Here is a 19,757-nt window from a genome sequence, read left to right on the forward strand (position 1 = left end):
ATGCTGACCACAGGAGGCTCTGGAATTTCCAGCCTCTTCTGGATTATTTTCATGATGAAAATAACGATAAACTTGAACACAGCACCCCCCCCCCCCAGGTGGTTTTTAGGTTTTAGATGCCTTGGACTGCAAATCTCACGTGGAATGTATTTCCACCACACTGGCATTTGCTTTCAGTGCCTCTGCCATCCCCCCAGCCACATTTATAATGATCCTGGTCCAGGCTTGAAGACCAGTAACAAGAAACTACCTTATACCCAATTCACTCATGGTTTCTTGAATCTAATACAGGCAGTCAGAGAGCTGGATGTGATTAAGAAATTCCACTGAGTAAACAGGACAGATTTGGACAAGATGGATGTTCTCTGCCTTATTCCTAACACCTAATACAACAAAGGTACGGCATTCTAACCTTAACTTTTCTTCCTTGCATTTGCAATGTGAATACTTTTTCGCACTTATATTCTTCCTCAGAGAGGGTACATGGAGCGATCCACCTACGCAATAAAATAACTAGTCATTTACATACCTATTAGCTAAATTGCTCTGACAAAGAATTTCATAAATGCATAGTTACTAATCCCTAAAAATAATAAGAATTTTGCACTGTCAAGAGCAAGAGTACTTTTTGTTTTCCTGGTGCTCTTGTATTAGCCCGAGTAAAACCTAAATACCTCTGAAGCTTTTATGTTTCATTTTTCAGTCTGTCCCCAAATCCTTGCTTAAAACCCGCCTATACTAAAACATAATTTCAGAGCATTTTGCTTTTTGATGTATTTTGTAATCTTCCTCATCTGAAGATCTGTTTTGCAGCTATGGGATGAAGGCTTGCCTAAAGATCTCTGGGTTGCAATAGGGAGCCCTTCCAATATTTTGCTTTCTAATCATCTTGAAAGCAGGGAACGTGTTTTATTCATCTTCTGATTCCTAAAAGCACTTTGTGCTTTTTGCTAAGTGGAGCAAACAAATTCAATTCTAATCAGGTCACTCCAAGATTAAGTTCCTGCTTTGGATACCTGATATAGTTTCTGTATAGTCTTAAGTGGCCTTCCGAAAGACAGGTAACAAACAACCCCCCCTTGCACTCTGGTCCAGCCTTGGGGTTACTGGACTCATTCTCTCCAGGCCCACATTAGACTTGAACCAAAAGAACAGTAACAAGCTCACACTCAGGCTGGATGTGAAAGCAGGTGCTCCCAGAACCCAGCTGTGAAGACCATGTTATACAAATGGTACCTTCAGATTAACAGGAAATACAACACTGTTATTAAGAAGGTACTTGGGTAAAGTCAGTGATCCAAGCTTGTCTGATTTGTAAACAATTATCCAATGACACAAAACAGGGACAGAATGTAATGAGTTGAAGCTAGTAAGATCAATGAGACTCAAACGGCTATTTGTATACCTGTGTTCACAGGAGCATGATTCACAATAGCTTAAAGGTAGAAACAGCCCAAATATCCATCAACAGTTGAATGGTATACACATACAGTGGAATATTAGTCAGCCTTAAAAGGGAGTTCTGACCCATGCTACAATGTGGATGAACCTTGAACACAATTTGCTAAGTGAAATAAGCTAGTCACAAAAAGACAAGTACTATATCCCACTCATCTGGTACCCAGAGAAGTCAAATTCAGACAGGAAGTAGGACTAGAAGGCTGCCAGGGGTGAGGGGTGGGAGGAAATAGGAAATAAATGTTTAATGAATACAGAGTTTTGGTTTGGAAAGATGAACAATGTTTTGGAGATGGACGGTGCTGATGATTGTACAACCACAGGAATGTACTTACTGCACCTGAACCATACACTTAAAAATGGCTAACATGGACAATTTTGTTATGTTTTAGCACAATAAAAAACCCAGTAAGATAAAATTTAACCAGACTAACTATTCAGCAGCAACAAAATGACTCCACCACAGAATGGAGAAGACTCAGCTTATGAATCTGGGAGATGAGCAGTTTTGGGTGAACTACAAACTTCATATGTGCCAACAGGGTGCAGGTGGTTGTTCAAACGACCAATCAGCCAAGCAACCAACCAGTATTTGGCCACATTAATAGTCTCATCCCAGTGATTCCATTCCAAATAGATTAGATCCCACCCAGAGGTCTGAGTAGGTAATGAGAACCCCTGAACAAGCAAAGCTTACTTTGGAAAAGGAGAAGGTTAACTACTTCAGAATATGTAAATGAATATTGTGTGCAACTGGCATATGGACACAAGACTAATGGCAAAGTTAACAGGGAGTAAATATGCCTGGTTAAAATAAGAAGTGTGTAACAAACCAGTTGACTAATGAAATAGGCCGCCCCATGAAGCCGTGTGCTTCCCGACTCTGGACACAGTCAAACTGAGACTGCTCAGGAGAAAGTCCTGAGCAGGGTGGAAGGCTGACTTAGAAGCAGCCAATGAAAGCTTCCAGCTGCTGTTCTTTGTAGAGAGGGGTGGGGTGTGCATATAACCTGTACATGGGAAAGGCACAAGACTCTGGCTAACCCTAACCTCTTTGCATAAATGGAAATTTTTTTAACTGGAAAAAAAATGGGTAGAGTCTTTTAAGAGTACTTAAAAATAATTTCCCTTTATCAAAGAACATGAGAGAGGAGAGAATAATTTAAAGACCTCCCTTCATTGCTGACTACTGAGGGCATACCATGGGAATAGTTCTCTGGCTCTTTATCCCCGACTCTAAGGTCTTCAGGGCTCCGCTTCTCCTCTCAGGTGGCTTTCTCGGGCCCTGACACAGGTCTGCACACAAGGCATGTGCGGGGTCAGTGCTCCTTAACTCAAATGATACCATTTATTTTCTTTCTTTCTGGTTTGTTTTTGTTTTTAAAGCAGGAGTTGGGAACACTTTTCTAACACGTGGGGAGCCTTTCTATCAAAGGCCAATGACTCAGAGAAAAAGATCACTTAAGGTAAAAAAAAAAAAAAAAAAAAAAAAAGCCAGTTTAGCTTTGGAGGGGTTTTTGGAAGGGCTAAGGCCTACAATTATAAAAAGTTCAACTTAGCTACTCTTTGAATTAGGAACTAGAAACACATGATTTTATTCATTATCACGAATAAGAGGTTTAATATGCCTACACAAAGATGTGCTGGCAATCGTCACACAGCATTACCCAGAAGAGCTGAAAGTAAAAACAACCCAAATGTCCAGCAACTGGCAAATGGATAAACAAAATGTGATATAATCCATACAGTGGACTACTATTTGGCCACACAAAAAAAAGAAATATCGATACATGCTACAATATAGATAAACCTCAAAAACATGCTGCTGAGTGAAGGACGCCAAATGCAAACTATTTCATTTATATGAAACGTCCAGAAAAGGCAAATCTAGAGACAGAACGTAGATTACTGGGGCGCCTGGTGGCTCAACTGCTTAAGCATCTGACTTCAGCTCAGGTCATGATCTCACGGTTCATGAGTTTGAGCCGTGTCAGGCTCTGTGGTGACAGCTCAGAGCCTGGCGCCTGCTTCAGATCCTCTGTCTCCCCCTCTCTCTCAAAAATAAAACATTAAAAAAAAAAAAGAACGAACGAAAGTAGATTACTTGTTGCCATGGGCTGGGAGTGGGTTAGGAATGAACTTTAAAGGGCATGAAGGATCACAGTGAGGTGATGGAAATGCTCTAAAACTGGATTATGATGACGGTTACACAACTTGGTAAATTTAATAAACAGCACTGAATTGTACACCTAAAATGGGTGAATTTGATCGTATGTAAATTATACCTCCATAAAACTGTCTTTTAAAAAAGAATATGACATTTAAGCTTTTTTTTTTTAAAGTAATCTCTATGCCCAGCATGGGGCTGAAAGTCATGACCCCAGAGATCAAGAGTCACACACTCTACCAACTGAGCCACCAGGCACCCTGATGTTTACTTTAAATTATATTATTGCCTTTTAAGAGAAAAGTAGGTATGTGGGGGGCGGGGGGGGGGAAAGAAGGGAGATAAAGGAGGTTTATCAAGGTTTACAAAGGAAAAGCAGGGGACAAAGGGTTGGTTGCCAAAAACGTCCGAAAGCCATGTTTCAAAGTTGCACATTTGCAATCGTGGCACAAATGGGAGTGGGAGTGGGGCGGCTCTGCCAGTCTGGAAGCCTTCCCCTGCCCAGTGCAGTCAGCGAGCTGCGTACCGGACCCTCCGTGCTGCAGACGGCAGGTTTCCATCCCCTGCTCTATGGCGAGGGTGGAGGCGCTTGGGTGTGGGAGGCTTGTGTAATTTAGCCAAGGGAGTTTACATAGAAATTCAAGCTGGAGAAACAAATGGGTGCAAGAGAAAAACCTTTACACACAAATAGCATCATATGTTTGACTTTAAAAGGCTCAGGGAGTATCAGTACATGAAAAGCTGTCATTTTTATTACATTCAAAGGAAAACAGATGGTGCCACATAAGAAAATCACTATTGTAGAAACCTTATTCTTCTTAGCATTTCGGAACCTGCTGCTTCCCGCTCTGGTTATTTTAAAGAAATCCCAAGATCATGCTTTATGATAAGTGTTCTTTCTTCTCCTTAATACCCCCTTCATTTGTGAAGAGAGGAGATTTTGGTAAAATCTAGAAGGCAAGGACTTGAGTCTCTTCTTGGCAGAACTCTGAAGAGTATGTTTGTCTTAGTCTGCTGGGGCTGCTGTAATAAAATACCACAGACTGGTGGCTTAAACGACAGAAATATGTTTTCTCACAGTTCTAGAGGCTGAGATCAAGGTGCTGGCATATTTGGTTTCTGGTAAGGGGTCTCTTCCCGGTTTGCAGCTAGCACCTTATCATCACGTTTTCATGTGGCAGGGAGGGGAAGGGAGAGCCTTCTAGGGTCTCTTCTTATAAGGGCACCAACCTCCTCATGAGGATCCCACCCTCATGACCTCATCTAAACCTAAGTACTTCCTATATGCCCTCCAAATACCACAATACTGGGGGTTAGGGCTTCAACACACACATTTGGGGAGAACACAATTCACTCCACAGCAATGTTCCTGACCAGGTGTTGGCAAGCTTTTTCTGTAAATGGCTAAATAACAAATATTTTAGGCTTTGCCTCCAAATACTTTAGGCTCTGTCATGTATTCATCTTTGTTGTTTCTCACACCCTTTAAAAATGTAAAAACCATTATAAATTGCAGGCTAGATTTGGCCCACAGGTCAATCCCCATTCTAGGTTCATATGACCCCTCCCTCCAAATTTTCCCTTCATACGACCTGTGTACAGATATCATTCTTCAGTCTTCCTTTGACAGACTGTGTGTGTGTGTGTGTGTGTGTGTGTGTGTGTGTGTTCGGGGAGGGGATCAATTGTTTGTGTGTGGTAAAATATACATAACATAAAATTTACAAATTTAACCATCTTAAAGTATATAATTCAGGGGTATTATTCACAACACTCACCATGTTGTGCTACCATCACCACTCTCCATCTCAAAAACTTTTCATCATCCTAAAAAAACTATGTACCCAGTAAGTAATAACCCCATATACCCCTCTAGTCCCTGGTAAGCACAATTCTACTTTCTGTCTGTAAGATTTTGCTTATTCTAGATACCTCACTTAAGGGGATTCATACAATATGTGTCGTCCTGTGTCTGGCTTATTTAATTTAGCAGAATGCCTGCAAGGTTCATCCATGTTGTAGAATGTACCAGAATTTCTTTCCTTTTAAAGGCTGAATAATCCATTGTTTGTATACATTATATTTTGTTTGTTAATTCAACTGTTGATGGACATTTGCGTTGTTTCCACTTTTTGGCTACTGTGAATAATGTTACCATGAAAATGGGTATACAAGTATCTGAGTACCTTGTTTTTGATTCTCTTGTGCACATATCTAGGAGTGGAACTGTTGGATCATATGGTAATTCTATATTTAACTTTTTGAGGAACTGCTAAACCAATGGCTGCACCATTGTATACTCCCACCACCAGTGCACAAGGGCTCCAATTCTTCACATCTTCATCAACACTGTAATTTTCTTTCTTTTTTTTTTGTGATAGTGGCCATCCTAGTGAGTATGAAGTAGCATCTCATTGTGGTTTTGACACACAGTCTCTAATGATTATTGATGTTGAGCATTTTTCATGTGGTTATTGGGTCATTTGTATATCTTCTTTTAAGTAATGTCTAGTCAAGTCCTTTGACCATTTTTAATTGTTTTAGTAATCCCTTTTTAATAATTATAGTGAATAAATATAATAATTGTACTCAATAGTTACTGAACTCTTACTATATACAAAGTATGTTTTTATATATATTACCTCATTAAATCTCCATTTTGCAGATGAGGCAAGTGAGCCTTACAGAAATTGAACCCAGGTATGTGCCCCTAAACTCTGAACAGTGCTCTCTCTGTCTCTCAAACGTGTGCACGCACACATCCACCCATCCACACCTGTTGTTATGGGAAGAACACCTCTCTTAAGAAATCAAGAAAACTTCAAAGAAATCCATATACAAGAGCCTAGAGAACAGATAAGGAATATCAAGAAAGCTATGACTTCTTCAAAAAATGTGGCCCACTTCTCAAAAGTAGATAATGGGCGGACTGAACGGAATAGGCTCATTGAAAAGGATTGGATAAAGTATGAAAAATTCTAGGTCACTGCTGTCCAGAGATATCTTGAATATACCCATGAAATGAATTTAATCATGAATCAATTGACTTGAGATAGAAACCAACATAAGAAGTTGAAACAAACCCTAATGAATTCCCTACAGTTAGTGTGAAACTTCTTCCCTGAGCCTTGCTTTTTGCTAATTATCTTCAATGCTTTTTTGTTTTAGCCTTGTTTTATTTCCTGAGTTTAACTTACTGCCAACACCCCTAAAAATCTATCTCAAAAGCTTGTTTCTCTTTTCTATCTCTGCTCTGCAGGAATAAAAATGCAAAATATTATTTGAATTCAAGATGAAAACAAACTTATAAATATAAAGATAAAAAAGAAAATGAGAAAAAAAGAACAGAACACCTTTTGGGATAAGCCTCTAGTTTTCCAGAGAAGTGATCTTCCCAATCATTTCAAGTTTGTGTCTGGGTAGGCATTAAGATTCACCTAAATGTCTCTTTCCTTTCCCCTCATGGAGGAGTCAGCATGGGGGATAAAAGCTCGATGTGGTGAGGGGTAGGGAGCCACATGGACATGGAAGACCAGTGGGTCTGGAGGCCACTGACAAGGATAGAAGAGGGAAGGTTGGGGGGGCTGCAGACAGGTGTGAGCCAGAGGCCTAGCAACTGAGGATAGGGAGGGGAAGGAGACACAAGAGGTGATGGGTAGAAGAGATGGCCAGTGTGGTTGGGAAATCAGTTACATGGAGTAAAGAGTTAGCTCAGCAAAGAAATCAATATGTTAAAAAAGGGTGTGTGTGGGGGGGCTTCATATTGTTTGAGAAGTATTTACAAACAGGGAGGGAGGATGCCAGAGAGAACACTAAGGTGTTGGATTGTAATTGAAGGAATCTGTATGAACTCATAATCAATCACAGATACATATACACACACCCACACAGAGCTATATACTTTTAGATGTATGTACAGTATGCATGTGTGTGTGTGTGTGTGCATGCGTGTGTGTGCATGCGTGTGTATCTCCTAGCTTCCTCCACTGAAAGGACCTAGAAGCATTAACACTCCAGTAGCATGAAGCATCTCAGCTATCCAGATCTTGGGTCCTTAAATACCATCTCCCACTAAAAGGAACCAGAGCTCCTTGGCAAAATGGCTGATTCCAAGGCTGGGCCGGAAGTACAAGATAAGTCTGGAAATCTTTTTTGTCAGAAAGTAAGAAAATGCTCAACAAATGAAGAGATAAATCAAAAGGACAAGGAGAAAGGGCTCCCACTGGCCAAATCAGACAATTTTAACATCAAAGTAAGTAACAGATTACAATCCACTGAAATGCACAGGAATTCATGAGTCCAAACTAATGATATAAATGAAATAAATGAATAAATGGGAGAAAGGGAAAGCTATTCCTTACAGTAGGAAGCCACCTAATACATGTAAAAGGGGTGACAGAAATAGAGGATCATCGCCTAGTAACCACCACGGAGTGGCTGACACAGGCAGGAGTCATTCCCACAAAATACTCATCAATAAAAAGGGGAAGACGTTACCTGAAGGTGGGAAAAGACCAACAGGAGCATGTGACTGGAGTCAACACCACTGGAGCCGGATGGGTAGTCATGGCACACTGCCACCTCAGGCAATGCCCTGAGAAGATCACAGCACCATTTCTCTAGTATTCTTGCCAAGAATGTATGACTTGAACTGGTTATGAGGGAACATGGGATGGATGTGGGTGAAGGGTCACTCTACAGAAGTTAAGGCCTGTACTCTTTAAAACTGTCAAGGACATGAGAAACAGAGCAAGACTAAGAAGCTCTCTCAGATTGATGTGTCTTAAGAGACCTGACATGTATGTGCCATGTATGTGGCAGGAATACCATAACAACCACTCCTGTCCCCGGGTATCCTAGTGTTTAGCACAATACCCAGAGCACAGAAATACTTAGTAAATATTTGCCATTCCAGAAAAGAAAAGAAAAGAAAAGAAAAGAAAAGAAAAAAAAAAAAAAAAAGCAAAACCCAACAGTGTTTGGGCAGCTAGTGAAATCCAAATGGGGCTTGTAGAGGAGGTGGTAGTGTTCGATCAATATCGGCTTCTTGATTGGAAGGCTGTAGGAAGCCATCACCTCCACTGCAGGTGATGTAGGAGAATGTCTGAAACATGAACTTGAGTGTCGAGGGGTGACAGGACAGAACGTGCAGCTTGCTTCAAGGTTCAGAAAAGGACAGATGATAATGGGTACATAAAGACAGAAGAAAAGGTGATGGGACAAATGCAGTAAATGCCAACAGGTGGGGAATCTGAGTGGAGGGAATCAAGAGCTTTTGTACTTTTCTGGGGCCACAATTAGAAGCAAATACAACTATCATTTAGTTTCTAGATATACTGTTCCTGATAGGAAGCCTCTGAATCAGCTGGAAGAGGCAGGCTGTATAACCACAAAAAGATACAAGAACATTTACAACACAGCACATAAATAAGAGCACACTAAAAGAGGGTAAGTTGCGAAGGAGTAATAGACTTAATGCTACCTCTCAATTTGTATTGTTTCAGATGGCAAATACCCTGAAGAAAGGTCCACAAACTTGCTTTGAAGAGGGGTTAGCTTTAATTATAAGGCAAAATCTAATTTTTAATAAATGCTTTAGAGTAGGATAATAATGATGATTAAGATAATGATAACTCCCATTTGCAGGGCTAATTACTCCTTAAGTATGATAAAAGTAATTATGTGTAAATTTTCAACAGCTAACTGTGAAACTATTCAAGTATAAAAAACATTCATTTCTATGTGAAAAATCAATTATATCTCTGTCTTGGACCTCAGGACATGGAAAAGAATTCAAAACAGCTGCATAGAACTTGGTCACTAAAATTTTTTGACAAGTTTAGATTACATTACAGTGAATATGTAGCTAGCACTTACTGAGCACTTCCTAAGTGCCAGGCACTATTCTAAGTGCTGCGTATGTATTCACTGAGTCCCCAGGACCACCCCATGAAGAGAAACAACTGGGCAGAGGAGACTGGAACAGCTCTTTAGCAACCGAACAGGCTAGCACAGACTTCAACTGGGGCAGCTGAAGTGATCACCTGGTCCCAGCAGCACCCTGTCCTCCCTCTGTCTTCTCAGTTATCCCATTGTATGGTACTGCTGTCTGCTCAATTCTGCTCCTTGACTACGCGGGAAGCACTGTGAGGATAGCACCCATGTTCTTCATTCTCTCATGCATCCTAGCGCTTCGCACAACGGCTAGAGCGTAGAAAATACTGAATAAATATTTGAGTGAATAAGAATGAATAAATGGTGACCCGTCTGCAGCCTGAGCCTGCATGTTCTCTGACTTGGTTGGAACAGCCCTGGGTGAGGAGGGCAGCTCCCTAATGAGAGTGAGGCTAAGGGTCACAGGGCTGGTGCCTGGTTGGTGATGTCAGCCAAGGGCTTGAGCAGGACAGTAGGACAATTCTGACGACAATCCCGGTCCTTTCCATAGCTTTATTAAGTTTTTGAACAAAATATAACACATTTAGTTATCTACTTAAAAGAAATATCATGCTTGATAAGAAAAAAACCTGAAATATACTAAATATGGTGGTTTAAAAAGTCTAAATCAGTATTAGTCTTTTCCCATGACAATTCATGTGTGAAGTGTCTTTCATGATTAAGCATTTATTAAAAATCCTTAATAGGGTAATATGGTAAACAAACCAGAAAATACTATTCCTTATTTTATGGAGAATGTGAGTTATGTTATAAAGAAATATTAGCACATTTCCTCCTTACAAGAGAGAAAAAAGTGCATCCAAATAGATTTTCTTCAAACTTACAGTGACAAAGGAAACTGGTTTAAAGATTCTTTCTATTACAACACAATAACTAAGGGCTATTCTTTGATGTGGATGATGGCTAGTCAAGCATTTTGGCCTACCAAAACAACTCTTAGTCATGAAATCAACTTTTCTGAACATGCAATGAAAAAAATGTATAAGCATGCAGTCAACAAGCAATGCTCAATCAATTCCGCACTTAAGACAAAGACATGCAGATCTGAATGCTAAAATGTCCCCATGAGCCCAGCTTTAATGCTACTATGTAGTCAGCCCATTTCCTAGAAAACATGAAGGGAGGGTGATAGCTTCCTCTTCTCTAATCATTATTGCTCGGGAACCAGAGACTTTCAGTCTTCCAGGCTGCATGTCCCAAGGCAAGTTACTTACCCTCTCTGAGCCTCTGCTCCCTCCTGCGGAAACTGGGAGAACATTTGCTTTTGCATGGTTATTGTAGGGTCAGAAACACACAGCAAGTGCTTAGTAAACTGCTAGCGATTTAATAAATAGCAGTCGTTACTATTCCATGAAAAGAAAATTCAATTCAACAAATACTTATTAAGTTCCTATTACTATGCTAGCCAGTGCTGTGACTCGATGATGGCTGCCCTCTTTGGCTTAATTACCAAGGTAATATTTTGTTTTGTTGTTGTTTTGCTTTTTGTTGTTTGTTTCAGTGTTGTTTAGGAGATGCGGTAATATGCTTCTACCATCTCTGGGGTGTCTAAGGACTTCACCAGCTGCTAGGCTTTCCCAGGATTCCTCCTGAGTTCTGTTTGATTCTCTCACCTCCAAAGAGAATGTTATTAACTGAAAATCTTTCATGCAACTACTTCCTCCACCCCAACTCAAGCATGGGGATCTCATCAGACGGGTCATAGGCAGTCCCAACCTGGATCACATGTATCTAATCCAGACTAGAACCACAGCAGAAGGTTACTGTGATCCTATGGGGAGATCTGGGGCATACTCACTCCACACAGTCTGCCCCCAAACCTCCATGAAATGTACCTACTCAGCACTCTAGAGGAGAGATGGGAGAGGACTTATCATTGTCAGAAACCTAAATGACAGGTCAAAAGAACATGAACTTGGCTATATAATATCATGAAATGTCATGGTTCTTTTTGTTTTGTAACTGCTTAATAATTGCAAAATCTTCAAGAAGACAGAAAATAAAAATAAAGGCTATGAATACCATTTCCTGGAGTAGAAATATTAAAAAGGTTGGTCCACAGTCCTGGACCACAGATGTTCTGTTTGTCCTTTTATGGTGCTTTAAAAATATTTGAGCTAGTTTTTAAAAGCTGGGAGATCCCACATAAAAAATAATCTAGATTTCTACCTTTTCTTTAAAAAATCCATATTGTATAACACTGGATCCACTTGGCAATCACTAGCTGAGCTGAACACTGTTGCTCTTGTGAGACAATACACCCTCCAGCCACTAGGTTCTTCTTGAACTTTCTCTTTAAACCCACCTGTGGGACAGACATCTGCTGCCAGTTCATAACCTCTGCACAGGTCACAAAACGCTATACAAATGTAACATTCTTAAAAGCTAAAGTCTTAAAAACTATAAAATATTATTTAAAAAAATGGTTAGCTTGATTAGCTTTTACACTTGAGGATTTGAACACAGTTTCCTTTGAGGCAATGACCCCAACAAAAGATTTCCTCAAGTTGATGTAACAATCCAGCACCAAATGCAGAATGCAAAAGAGACGGACAATTTTCAAGGTTTTGGTTATTCTGGTCTTTTTTTTTTTTTTTTTGCCAGAGCAAAATAAGGTAAAAGGGAGAAGATGCCAAAACTCCTCTTGTTAAATCAAACATTTATGGCAGCAATCTGAAGGAAAAAAGTTAAGTCTTTAATGCATTAAGCCTGGTAATTAGTTCTCCCCTCCTTCTAAAATGCAAAGCATACTCTCAGCATGCACCCACACACATCCGCACATGTACATCAAGTCACATCTTACAAATTCCCGCAGTGCACCAGGGTTTCACTTCAGACTTGAAAAGGATCCTCTCTCTGGAAAATGCAGACAACTTATGCTTTATTTTATCCGTGATGCATCACAGCTTGTAATGAGAGGGGCCTATCTAGTGCTTCTTGATATGAATAAATATAAAATGTTATTGATCCTTCTTCCCTGAAGAAACTAAACTATATTTTATATATATTTCACAGGAACAGGGGGGAAAGAGGTGATTTCTTCAGGCTGCCCCATAGTTGTCAAGATTCCCAACAAGACCAGTCACCTGCTGCATTCTCTGCGCAGGCCAGCTGTCAGAGGGCTGAATGTACTGAAGAAATCCTTGTTAATTTATAGATTTTTAATTAAACTATCTCATACTCCATTTTCATGCTTAAAAATAAAGTTATACTGCAAAAGCTACAGTATATAAAAGACCAATTTGGCAAAGGAGAAGGTAATTTAAGAGATAGTTCCTACTCCCACATATTAAAAGTTTTCAAATGAATATTAATCAATGCTTTAAAAGTGCCACTCATTGTACTGTGGAACACACCTGTTTAAAAGCAATTTATAGGTAACAATTTTTAACTTTCCCTGACTTTGCTGACATATTTTAGCAATGCTCACGATGCATGTCAATCATCTCACTTTTATAGTATGAAATGAGAATCTTCGAGCTCATTGGGATAATAATGTTGACTGTACTTCTATGGCATCTTTTACCTCAAATAGAATAGAAAAGGCTTGTGAAATGGTTTCAAAAAGGGCAAACCTGGGACGTGTTATCATGGGTGAATCCACTGCAGGGGCCAAGCTACAGGCTTCTGAAAGGTGGGGCTCGCATGGCCTTCCGCCTCACCAGCTAATCTACTGCTATCTCTGCAACAGAAATACCAGCCACACAGCTTCCCACATCTGCAAGTAGGATTTTTGTTAACAATTTAATCCCAAGTGTTGAAAAAAAAAAAAAATCCCTGGATCTAAATAACATAGCATACCAAGTATCTTTCATCTATTTTTTTTTTTTTTTTAAATCACACAGGACTGCCTGGCTGGCTCGGTCTGGCTTGGTTGGGAGAGCTCGTGACTCTTGACCTCAGAGTCATGAGTTCAAGACCCACGTTGGGTGTGGAGCCTACTTAAAAAATAAAATAAAAAAAAATAAAATAAAAATCACACAGTCATGTGCATAGGAGATCAAATATATGAAAACCTAATTGACTGAAATCAAGAGAATGGTAAATAATATTACACTGAACATGTACAGCTGCACTAATACAGTAACCTCCAATCACAGGTAGCTATTTAAAATTAAATTAAATTAAATTAAAATTCAATTTCTCAGTCACACTTACCTTGTTTCAAGGGTTCAATGTGCTCACATATGGCTAGTAGCTACTATATTGAACAGTGCAGATACAGAACACTTCCACTACTGTAGAAAGTTCTACTAGACAGTGCTGGGAAAGAGGAAATACCCAAAAGAAAAATGTTGGTAACCAAACTGTTACCTTTTTTGGCTTGGAATAAACAGTCTAAATAAGCACTTTACCGCATTTCATTTTCAAACCATGGTTGACAGTTTGAATGCCAGAATTCACTTCCTGGTAACTGTCCACTGACAATACAACTCTGCAGCATACTTCTGTGACACAGAGTTTTGCTTCCCTGTGTTATTCTTTAATTCAAACTGATGCCGTGTAACCAAAGCTGAAACCACGTAAGCTCTAGCCCGTCAATCTCGTGGGCTTATTTGGGCAACTACTATTTTATACCCAAGGTAACTATTTTTCCTTCCTTCACTCTCATTCCTTCTCTACAAGCTCCCTAATGTCAAAAGTCAAGCATCTTTGTTAATCTCAGGACTGCAAGTAACCAGATTTGGCTCTAAACAAGCTTCCTACTATTTGTAAAGAGCAGCAATACAAAGATTAAGATACTACCCAATAGCATAGAAATGTCTTATTCTTGAAGATGATAAATTCCAACAGTAAGTTTCTTTATCAGACATTTCATTATGAAAAAACAGGAGCAATGTAGGTGACCCTACTGATGCTTCCAGAACATCACTTACGAGGGAGCAGGGGACTTTAGCATAACATATAAAAAGACTAACTAACTGTAAAATATACTGGAAAACCTAAGATCTGGAAGCTCTGGGGTAGAGGAAAAGGAAGAAGCCAACACTGCTCAAGCCTGAAAGTGCTGGGTGTCTCCAGGACAGTGTGTAATGGGGTAGGCTGACGCAGGTCTGGCCCTCACCCCTTCTCTCCTGAGAGAGATCCCCCCAGATGAAAATAACAAACTGTGCAGCCTTCCAGGGCATTTGTCTGATGTAACTGTTTCCTCTCAGGCCGGAGTTGACAACTGGGAATGGTGGATGTCAGAGTTAGCCCTTAGGGTGAGAGAGCAGAAGAAAAGGTCCTGAGAAGCTTCAAGTGCAGGGGTGTCTGTGAGGCAGGGTCACCATGGGGAGGAGAGCCCGGAGGAGACGAAGATTAACATTAAAGACGAATGAAACCAATTTCCTGATTTTGTTGTACTTGGCACCTATTCAACGACTAATTGAGAAAGGGGGCTATGTTCTGTAGGAAGTACTGGTGATGCCGGTTTGCATGGTTTAACATGTGTGCTTGCTTCTCCTTTTAACACAACTGACTTAATTACTGAAGAACTATACTATATTTTAAACAGATGAATCCAGCGAAGTTTTTCAAGGGCTACAAAAGCACTAAGACAATGGGAGAAAGAAGCAACATGGGATGGCAGACGTGAACCTACAAAAATCTAAGTATTTTTCAATATTTTGAAATAAAAATCTTCATACTTAGCTCAAGAAAATGTTGGAAAGAGACAGGCATAAAAACATGGAGAGAAAAATAGGCAATCTGTGCCAAAATCACCTATGCTAAGTACAGGCAATGGCAGAATGAACCATCTATGAAAAAAGTAACACTATCTTTAGGTGTCCATTATTAACAGACATGGAAGTGGCAATATAGTGTGGCTGCATTTGTCTAAGAGTTGTCTAAAGTTTGACAGTGTCTCATTAACAATCAAATGATAATGGTTTCTACCTTTAAGAGAGGTGCTAATTTTAAAAGTGAAGGTGATGCAAATCCACCTACAGAAATATTTAAAATAGAAAGTAAGGGAAGATGGAATCAGGTGGAGAATCTGAGACATTCAGCATTCAAGGGGGCAAAAGATACTGAATGTATCCCAATGGCCTTTGCTAAGATGAAATGTCACTGTGGAAAGGGCGCTGTGCTACAAGACAGAGTGGCATGGCTTCTGGACTAAGTAGAGAACCAAGTGTGCCCCAGACAAAGCACCTCAGGTCCTCATCTGATTGATGGGGTAAGAAGGCGCCCTTCCCACCTCGCGGAAACACTGTGTGCACAGATGGCCATTAGGGACAACAAGAAGCATGTGCAGCCACAAGAAACACACTAACAGGAGAAGCAACCTCATGAGGTGACTAAGAGCATGCGCACACTGTGAACCCAGCAGAGGACCAGGCAGAAAAGAAAAACCTGTAATGCAACCAAAAATAGGATAAGGAGTGTGGGAGTTAGGGTGGTACTTTACTTAGTATTTTAGCTTCCGCAAGAGTGAAGGAGAAGAGAAGAGGAAGAAAAAGAAAACAGTTCATCGAGGAAACAAGGAGCATTCCTGCCGAGGTGGAACTGCTTTCTAAGGGCTTTCAGGAGCTGTTCAGCAAAAGCTGCATGCTCGAGATCTTGGTTTCTGAATACCGTTGTTTGTTTTTGCAAATCCTTCTCACTTCATCTTCACAAACCTCTGACATAAGCAGGGCAGATATTTGTATTACAGATGAGAAAAATGAGGTCCAGAATGTTGAAGTATTTTGTCATAAGCTACAGGATAAGTGTCAAAGTCAACACTTAACAACTCCTCACACCAGTTATGGTTGCTAAGCCTCCAAGTTCTAGAATATTGAGTTCCAATTACCTAGAAAATAAAAAAAAACTGTCCAAGGAAGGTGACATTTCTTGATAAATCCCAGGAAGAGGAGTGTTTAGTGTGTTTGCACAGCATTTCCTCCGTGCAATGGCCTGCGAATGACCTCTTAAACAATCTGTCTGGTGGCTCTGGCAAGGCAACATGACAGGCACATGCCCAGGACAGAGCCCTTCCCACAACCCACCCCAAAATGAAGCAGCTGGATTCCTTATCTTCTCTCTTAAAAACAAACCAATGGAAGTTAGTTTTGCTTCTTCAATGCTATGGCTTCTCATCTTCCTCTGCTTTCAAGTTGGGCCTCTCAAGTTTCTTCTTACATGCACACGAACTTCAGTTCAGCAGCTCTGGATTTAGGACAAGGCACCAGAAACTCCACGGTGCCTTTACTTAGCAGTGTAAGAGAACTCTATGGCTTTTATTCTTTAAGATCTGGTTAGGCTTCAAGTACATTAAGTAGAAATATGAAGGAAAATCAAGGAAAGAGAAGGTCAGGGGTGTTTGGATGGCTCAGTAGGTGGAGCATGCAACTCTTCATCTTGGGGTTGTGAGTTCAAGCCCCACGTTGGATGTAGAGATTACTTAAAAATAAAATAAAACAAAGAGAGAGAGAAAGCCAATCAATTAAAATTACAGTGCAACAAAAAGTATCTTGGAGTGTTTCTCCAATCTTAGAATTTGTAAAATTATCTGAGGAGCTTAATAACAATGATGATACTCTGGCTTCACTCCCAGAGATTCTGTATCAAATGTGGGGTGGGACTTGGAATGTGCATTTTTATTTTTTTTAAAGTTTATTTATTTTGAGAGAGAAAAAAAGAATGCATATGTGCACAGGGGAGGAGCAGAGAGAGAGAGAGAGAGAGAGAGAGAGAGAGAGAATCCCAAGCAGGCTCTGCACTGTCAATGTGGAGCCTGACACAGGGCTCAATCTCATGACCATAAGATCATGACCTGAGCTGAAATTAAGAGTTGGACGCTTAACTGAGTGAGCCACCTAAGCGTCCCATGGAGTGCTCACTTTTAATAAGCTTTCTGGGTAATTCTGTTCCAAACAGTCCATAAACAGAAATAGAAAAACAGTCTTGAAACTTTTTTTTAAGTTTATTTATTTTTGAGAGAGAAAGAGAGGGAGAAAGAGAGCGGCAGAGAGAGAGAGCATCTCAACCAGGCTGATTAGCTCAACCACTGATAGCACAGAGCCTGACATGGGGCTCAAACTCACAAACCATGAAACTAGCCTTTCATGACCTGAGCTGAAATTAAAAGTCGGACACTTAACCGACTGAGCCATCCAGGTGCCCAGTCTTGGAACTCAAGGAGAAAGGCTAGTTAATCAGAGGGACTCATCACAGAGCCACTGCAGCAGTGAAATAACAGAGGAGCAAGTGGGCAAAGGGCCACAGATGAGCGCCCAGGGTCCACAGCTCACGCTGATGCTTCCCATTCGGATGATCTGACTGAGCATCCTACCTCAGCATATGCATGTGGCGTGACAGAGCTGCTGGAGAGGCACGTGTTTTGGGGTCCGAGATGGGGCTTTTCCATTCCACACGAGATAGAGAAAGCATAGTCAGCACACAAAATAAGGTTGTGTTCACACCACAATTTAAACAGTGAGAAGGAAGCTCTGATACAGTGGGAAGACTTTGGAATCAGAAGTCCATCCCCAACTCTGCCATATGTTGGATGTGTGACAGTCACTTTGCCTGTCTAGCTTCCAAACTCTAATTGGAGGCTACAACCTATCTCAAGGGACAGCTGTCAAGAGTGAATGATCACAACATACCTTAATAAGGCCTTCTGTAAACTGTAATGCATCAAAGATCAGTATGATGATCAAAAAGTGGAGGTTACTAAGTTTCTTAAACACTGACTTCAAGCTTCTTGTAAGCATCTCACTGAGAAGTTGGCAAGAATGGCAGTTTAAGTGTCACAAAGCCCAGTAGCATGCCAAAAAGAGGTGGGAAACAGCTGACTGGTAAAATCAGGAGAACTCACAGAACATTCCAGAAGAATGCAGGAAAACATCCCTTTCTCCAATGGTGGCAGAGGGTAAGGAAGAAAGAAAAGAAGGCTCTGCACTCCAGGGTATAGTTTTATTTTATGCAAACTATCCCTAGCAGACCATAGAGGGTATTCATTACATTTGGGCTAAAGCCACAGTGAGACTCCAGCAACTTCTTTCTCAACTACTGTCCATGTTAGTGATCAGGGACTTCTGCTTCAAGAACACGGTGATCTTACACTGAGAATTCAGACGAGGATTTGGGGTGGCTTCTTCAAAGAAGGCTGGGTCATGAAAAGAGACAGTGGCCTGTTTGCATATCTAGGAATCTGAGGCTCAGCTTAGCTACTTTTGGACAACAACAAGTGCCCAGTGAACTTGTCTCCTTTGGAAGGGGGGTTACAGTGAGGGATAGAGGGTGGTATTTTCTGTTGCAGTTCACTTTGAAAAATGCCAATCTTGTTTCAGTTCAATGAAGAGACAAAGAAAAGACTCAAACAGAGTGCAAGGGAAAAGCCCAGGGAGGTCTGACGGGGAGGCAGGAGTGGCCAGCCTGGCTAAGGGATGGGGAAGGAGCCAGTTCAAGCTGGGGAGACAGGGTGAAAACTGGAAAGGAAAGAGGTCAGCTAGAAGTGCTGATTCCCATAGTCTACCTCCCACCCTGAGCTTGTTGTTTTTGTCAGAAGCTTTACTATGCCATATAGGTGCTCTCTTTAAAAGGAAAAACGTGGGAAGGTTATTTGCTATGCTCAGTTTAGAAACACCTGAATAAAGAGACCTACCAATTAAGATGTCATACCAACTGGTGGGTGGGTCTTTACAATCATAAAAGAAAGCCATCTAGTCACCTTCTGGTCCTATAGGATACATGGCAACATTTATGTGACTAGCATGGCATGGGCAGAGAATTAAAATGATAAGTGAGATGTGTGTGCTAGAAGGCCTCTTAAAAGGAAATACATCCCACATATTAAAAAAGTAGCATCTAGTCTTAAAAGCCATTACCTTAGTACACCATGTACAATTACAGAAAAACAAAGGGAATGAGTATGGAAAACCTAAGCAGGCCAGAGTGGGTGGGGGTAGCAAGAGTCCAAATGCAAACATAACGCTAGGAACAAGAAGAATTCTTGTCTACTTTATTTTTAAAAAATGTGTGTTTATGTATTTTTGAGAGAAAGAGAGAGGCAGAGAGGGAGGGAGGGACAGACAGAGAAGGAGACAGAGAATCCCAAGCAGGCTCTGCACTGTCAGCACAGAGTCTGACATGAGGTTCAAACTCACGAACTGTGAGATCATGACCTGAGCTGAAGCTGGACACTTAACTGACTAAGCGCCCTCAAGGCGCCTCTCTTGTCCACTTTACAGGGGAATTGGATGTA

At 40.7% G+C, this 19,757-nt stretch overlaps 1 protein-coding gene across 4 annotated transcripts in view; it reads right to left on the reverse strand.

Moving 5' to 3' along the window:
• HACD2 (3-hydroxyacyl-CoA dehydratase 2) overlaps positions 1-19,757 on the reverse strand; it is a 105,162-nt gene that overhangs the window by 11,427 nt on the left and 73,978 nt on the right. Inside the window, exon 5 of one of the 4 annotated variants that reach the window (XM_043594339.1) lies at positions 3,924-4,269. The exons of the other annotated variants lie outside the window; for them this stretch is intronic. Within the exon in view, the coding sequence (XP_043450274.1) occupies positions 3,988-4,269 (282 nt within the window). The 3' untranslated portion in view covers positions 3,924-3,987. Of the gene's footprint in view, positions 1-3,923; positions 4,270-19,757 lie in introns of those variants that run through there. 4 annotated transcript variants of the gene reach the window in all.

This window comes from Prionailurus bengalensis, chromosome C2 (assembly GCF_016509475.1).
Source record: "Prionailurus bengalensis isolate Pbe53 chromosome C2, Fcat_Pben_1.1_paternal_pri, whole genome shotgun sequence".
In the NCBI taxonomy this organism is placed as follows: Eukaryota; Metazoa; Chordata; class Mammalia; order Carnivora; family Felidae; genus Prionailurus; species Prionailurus bengalensis.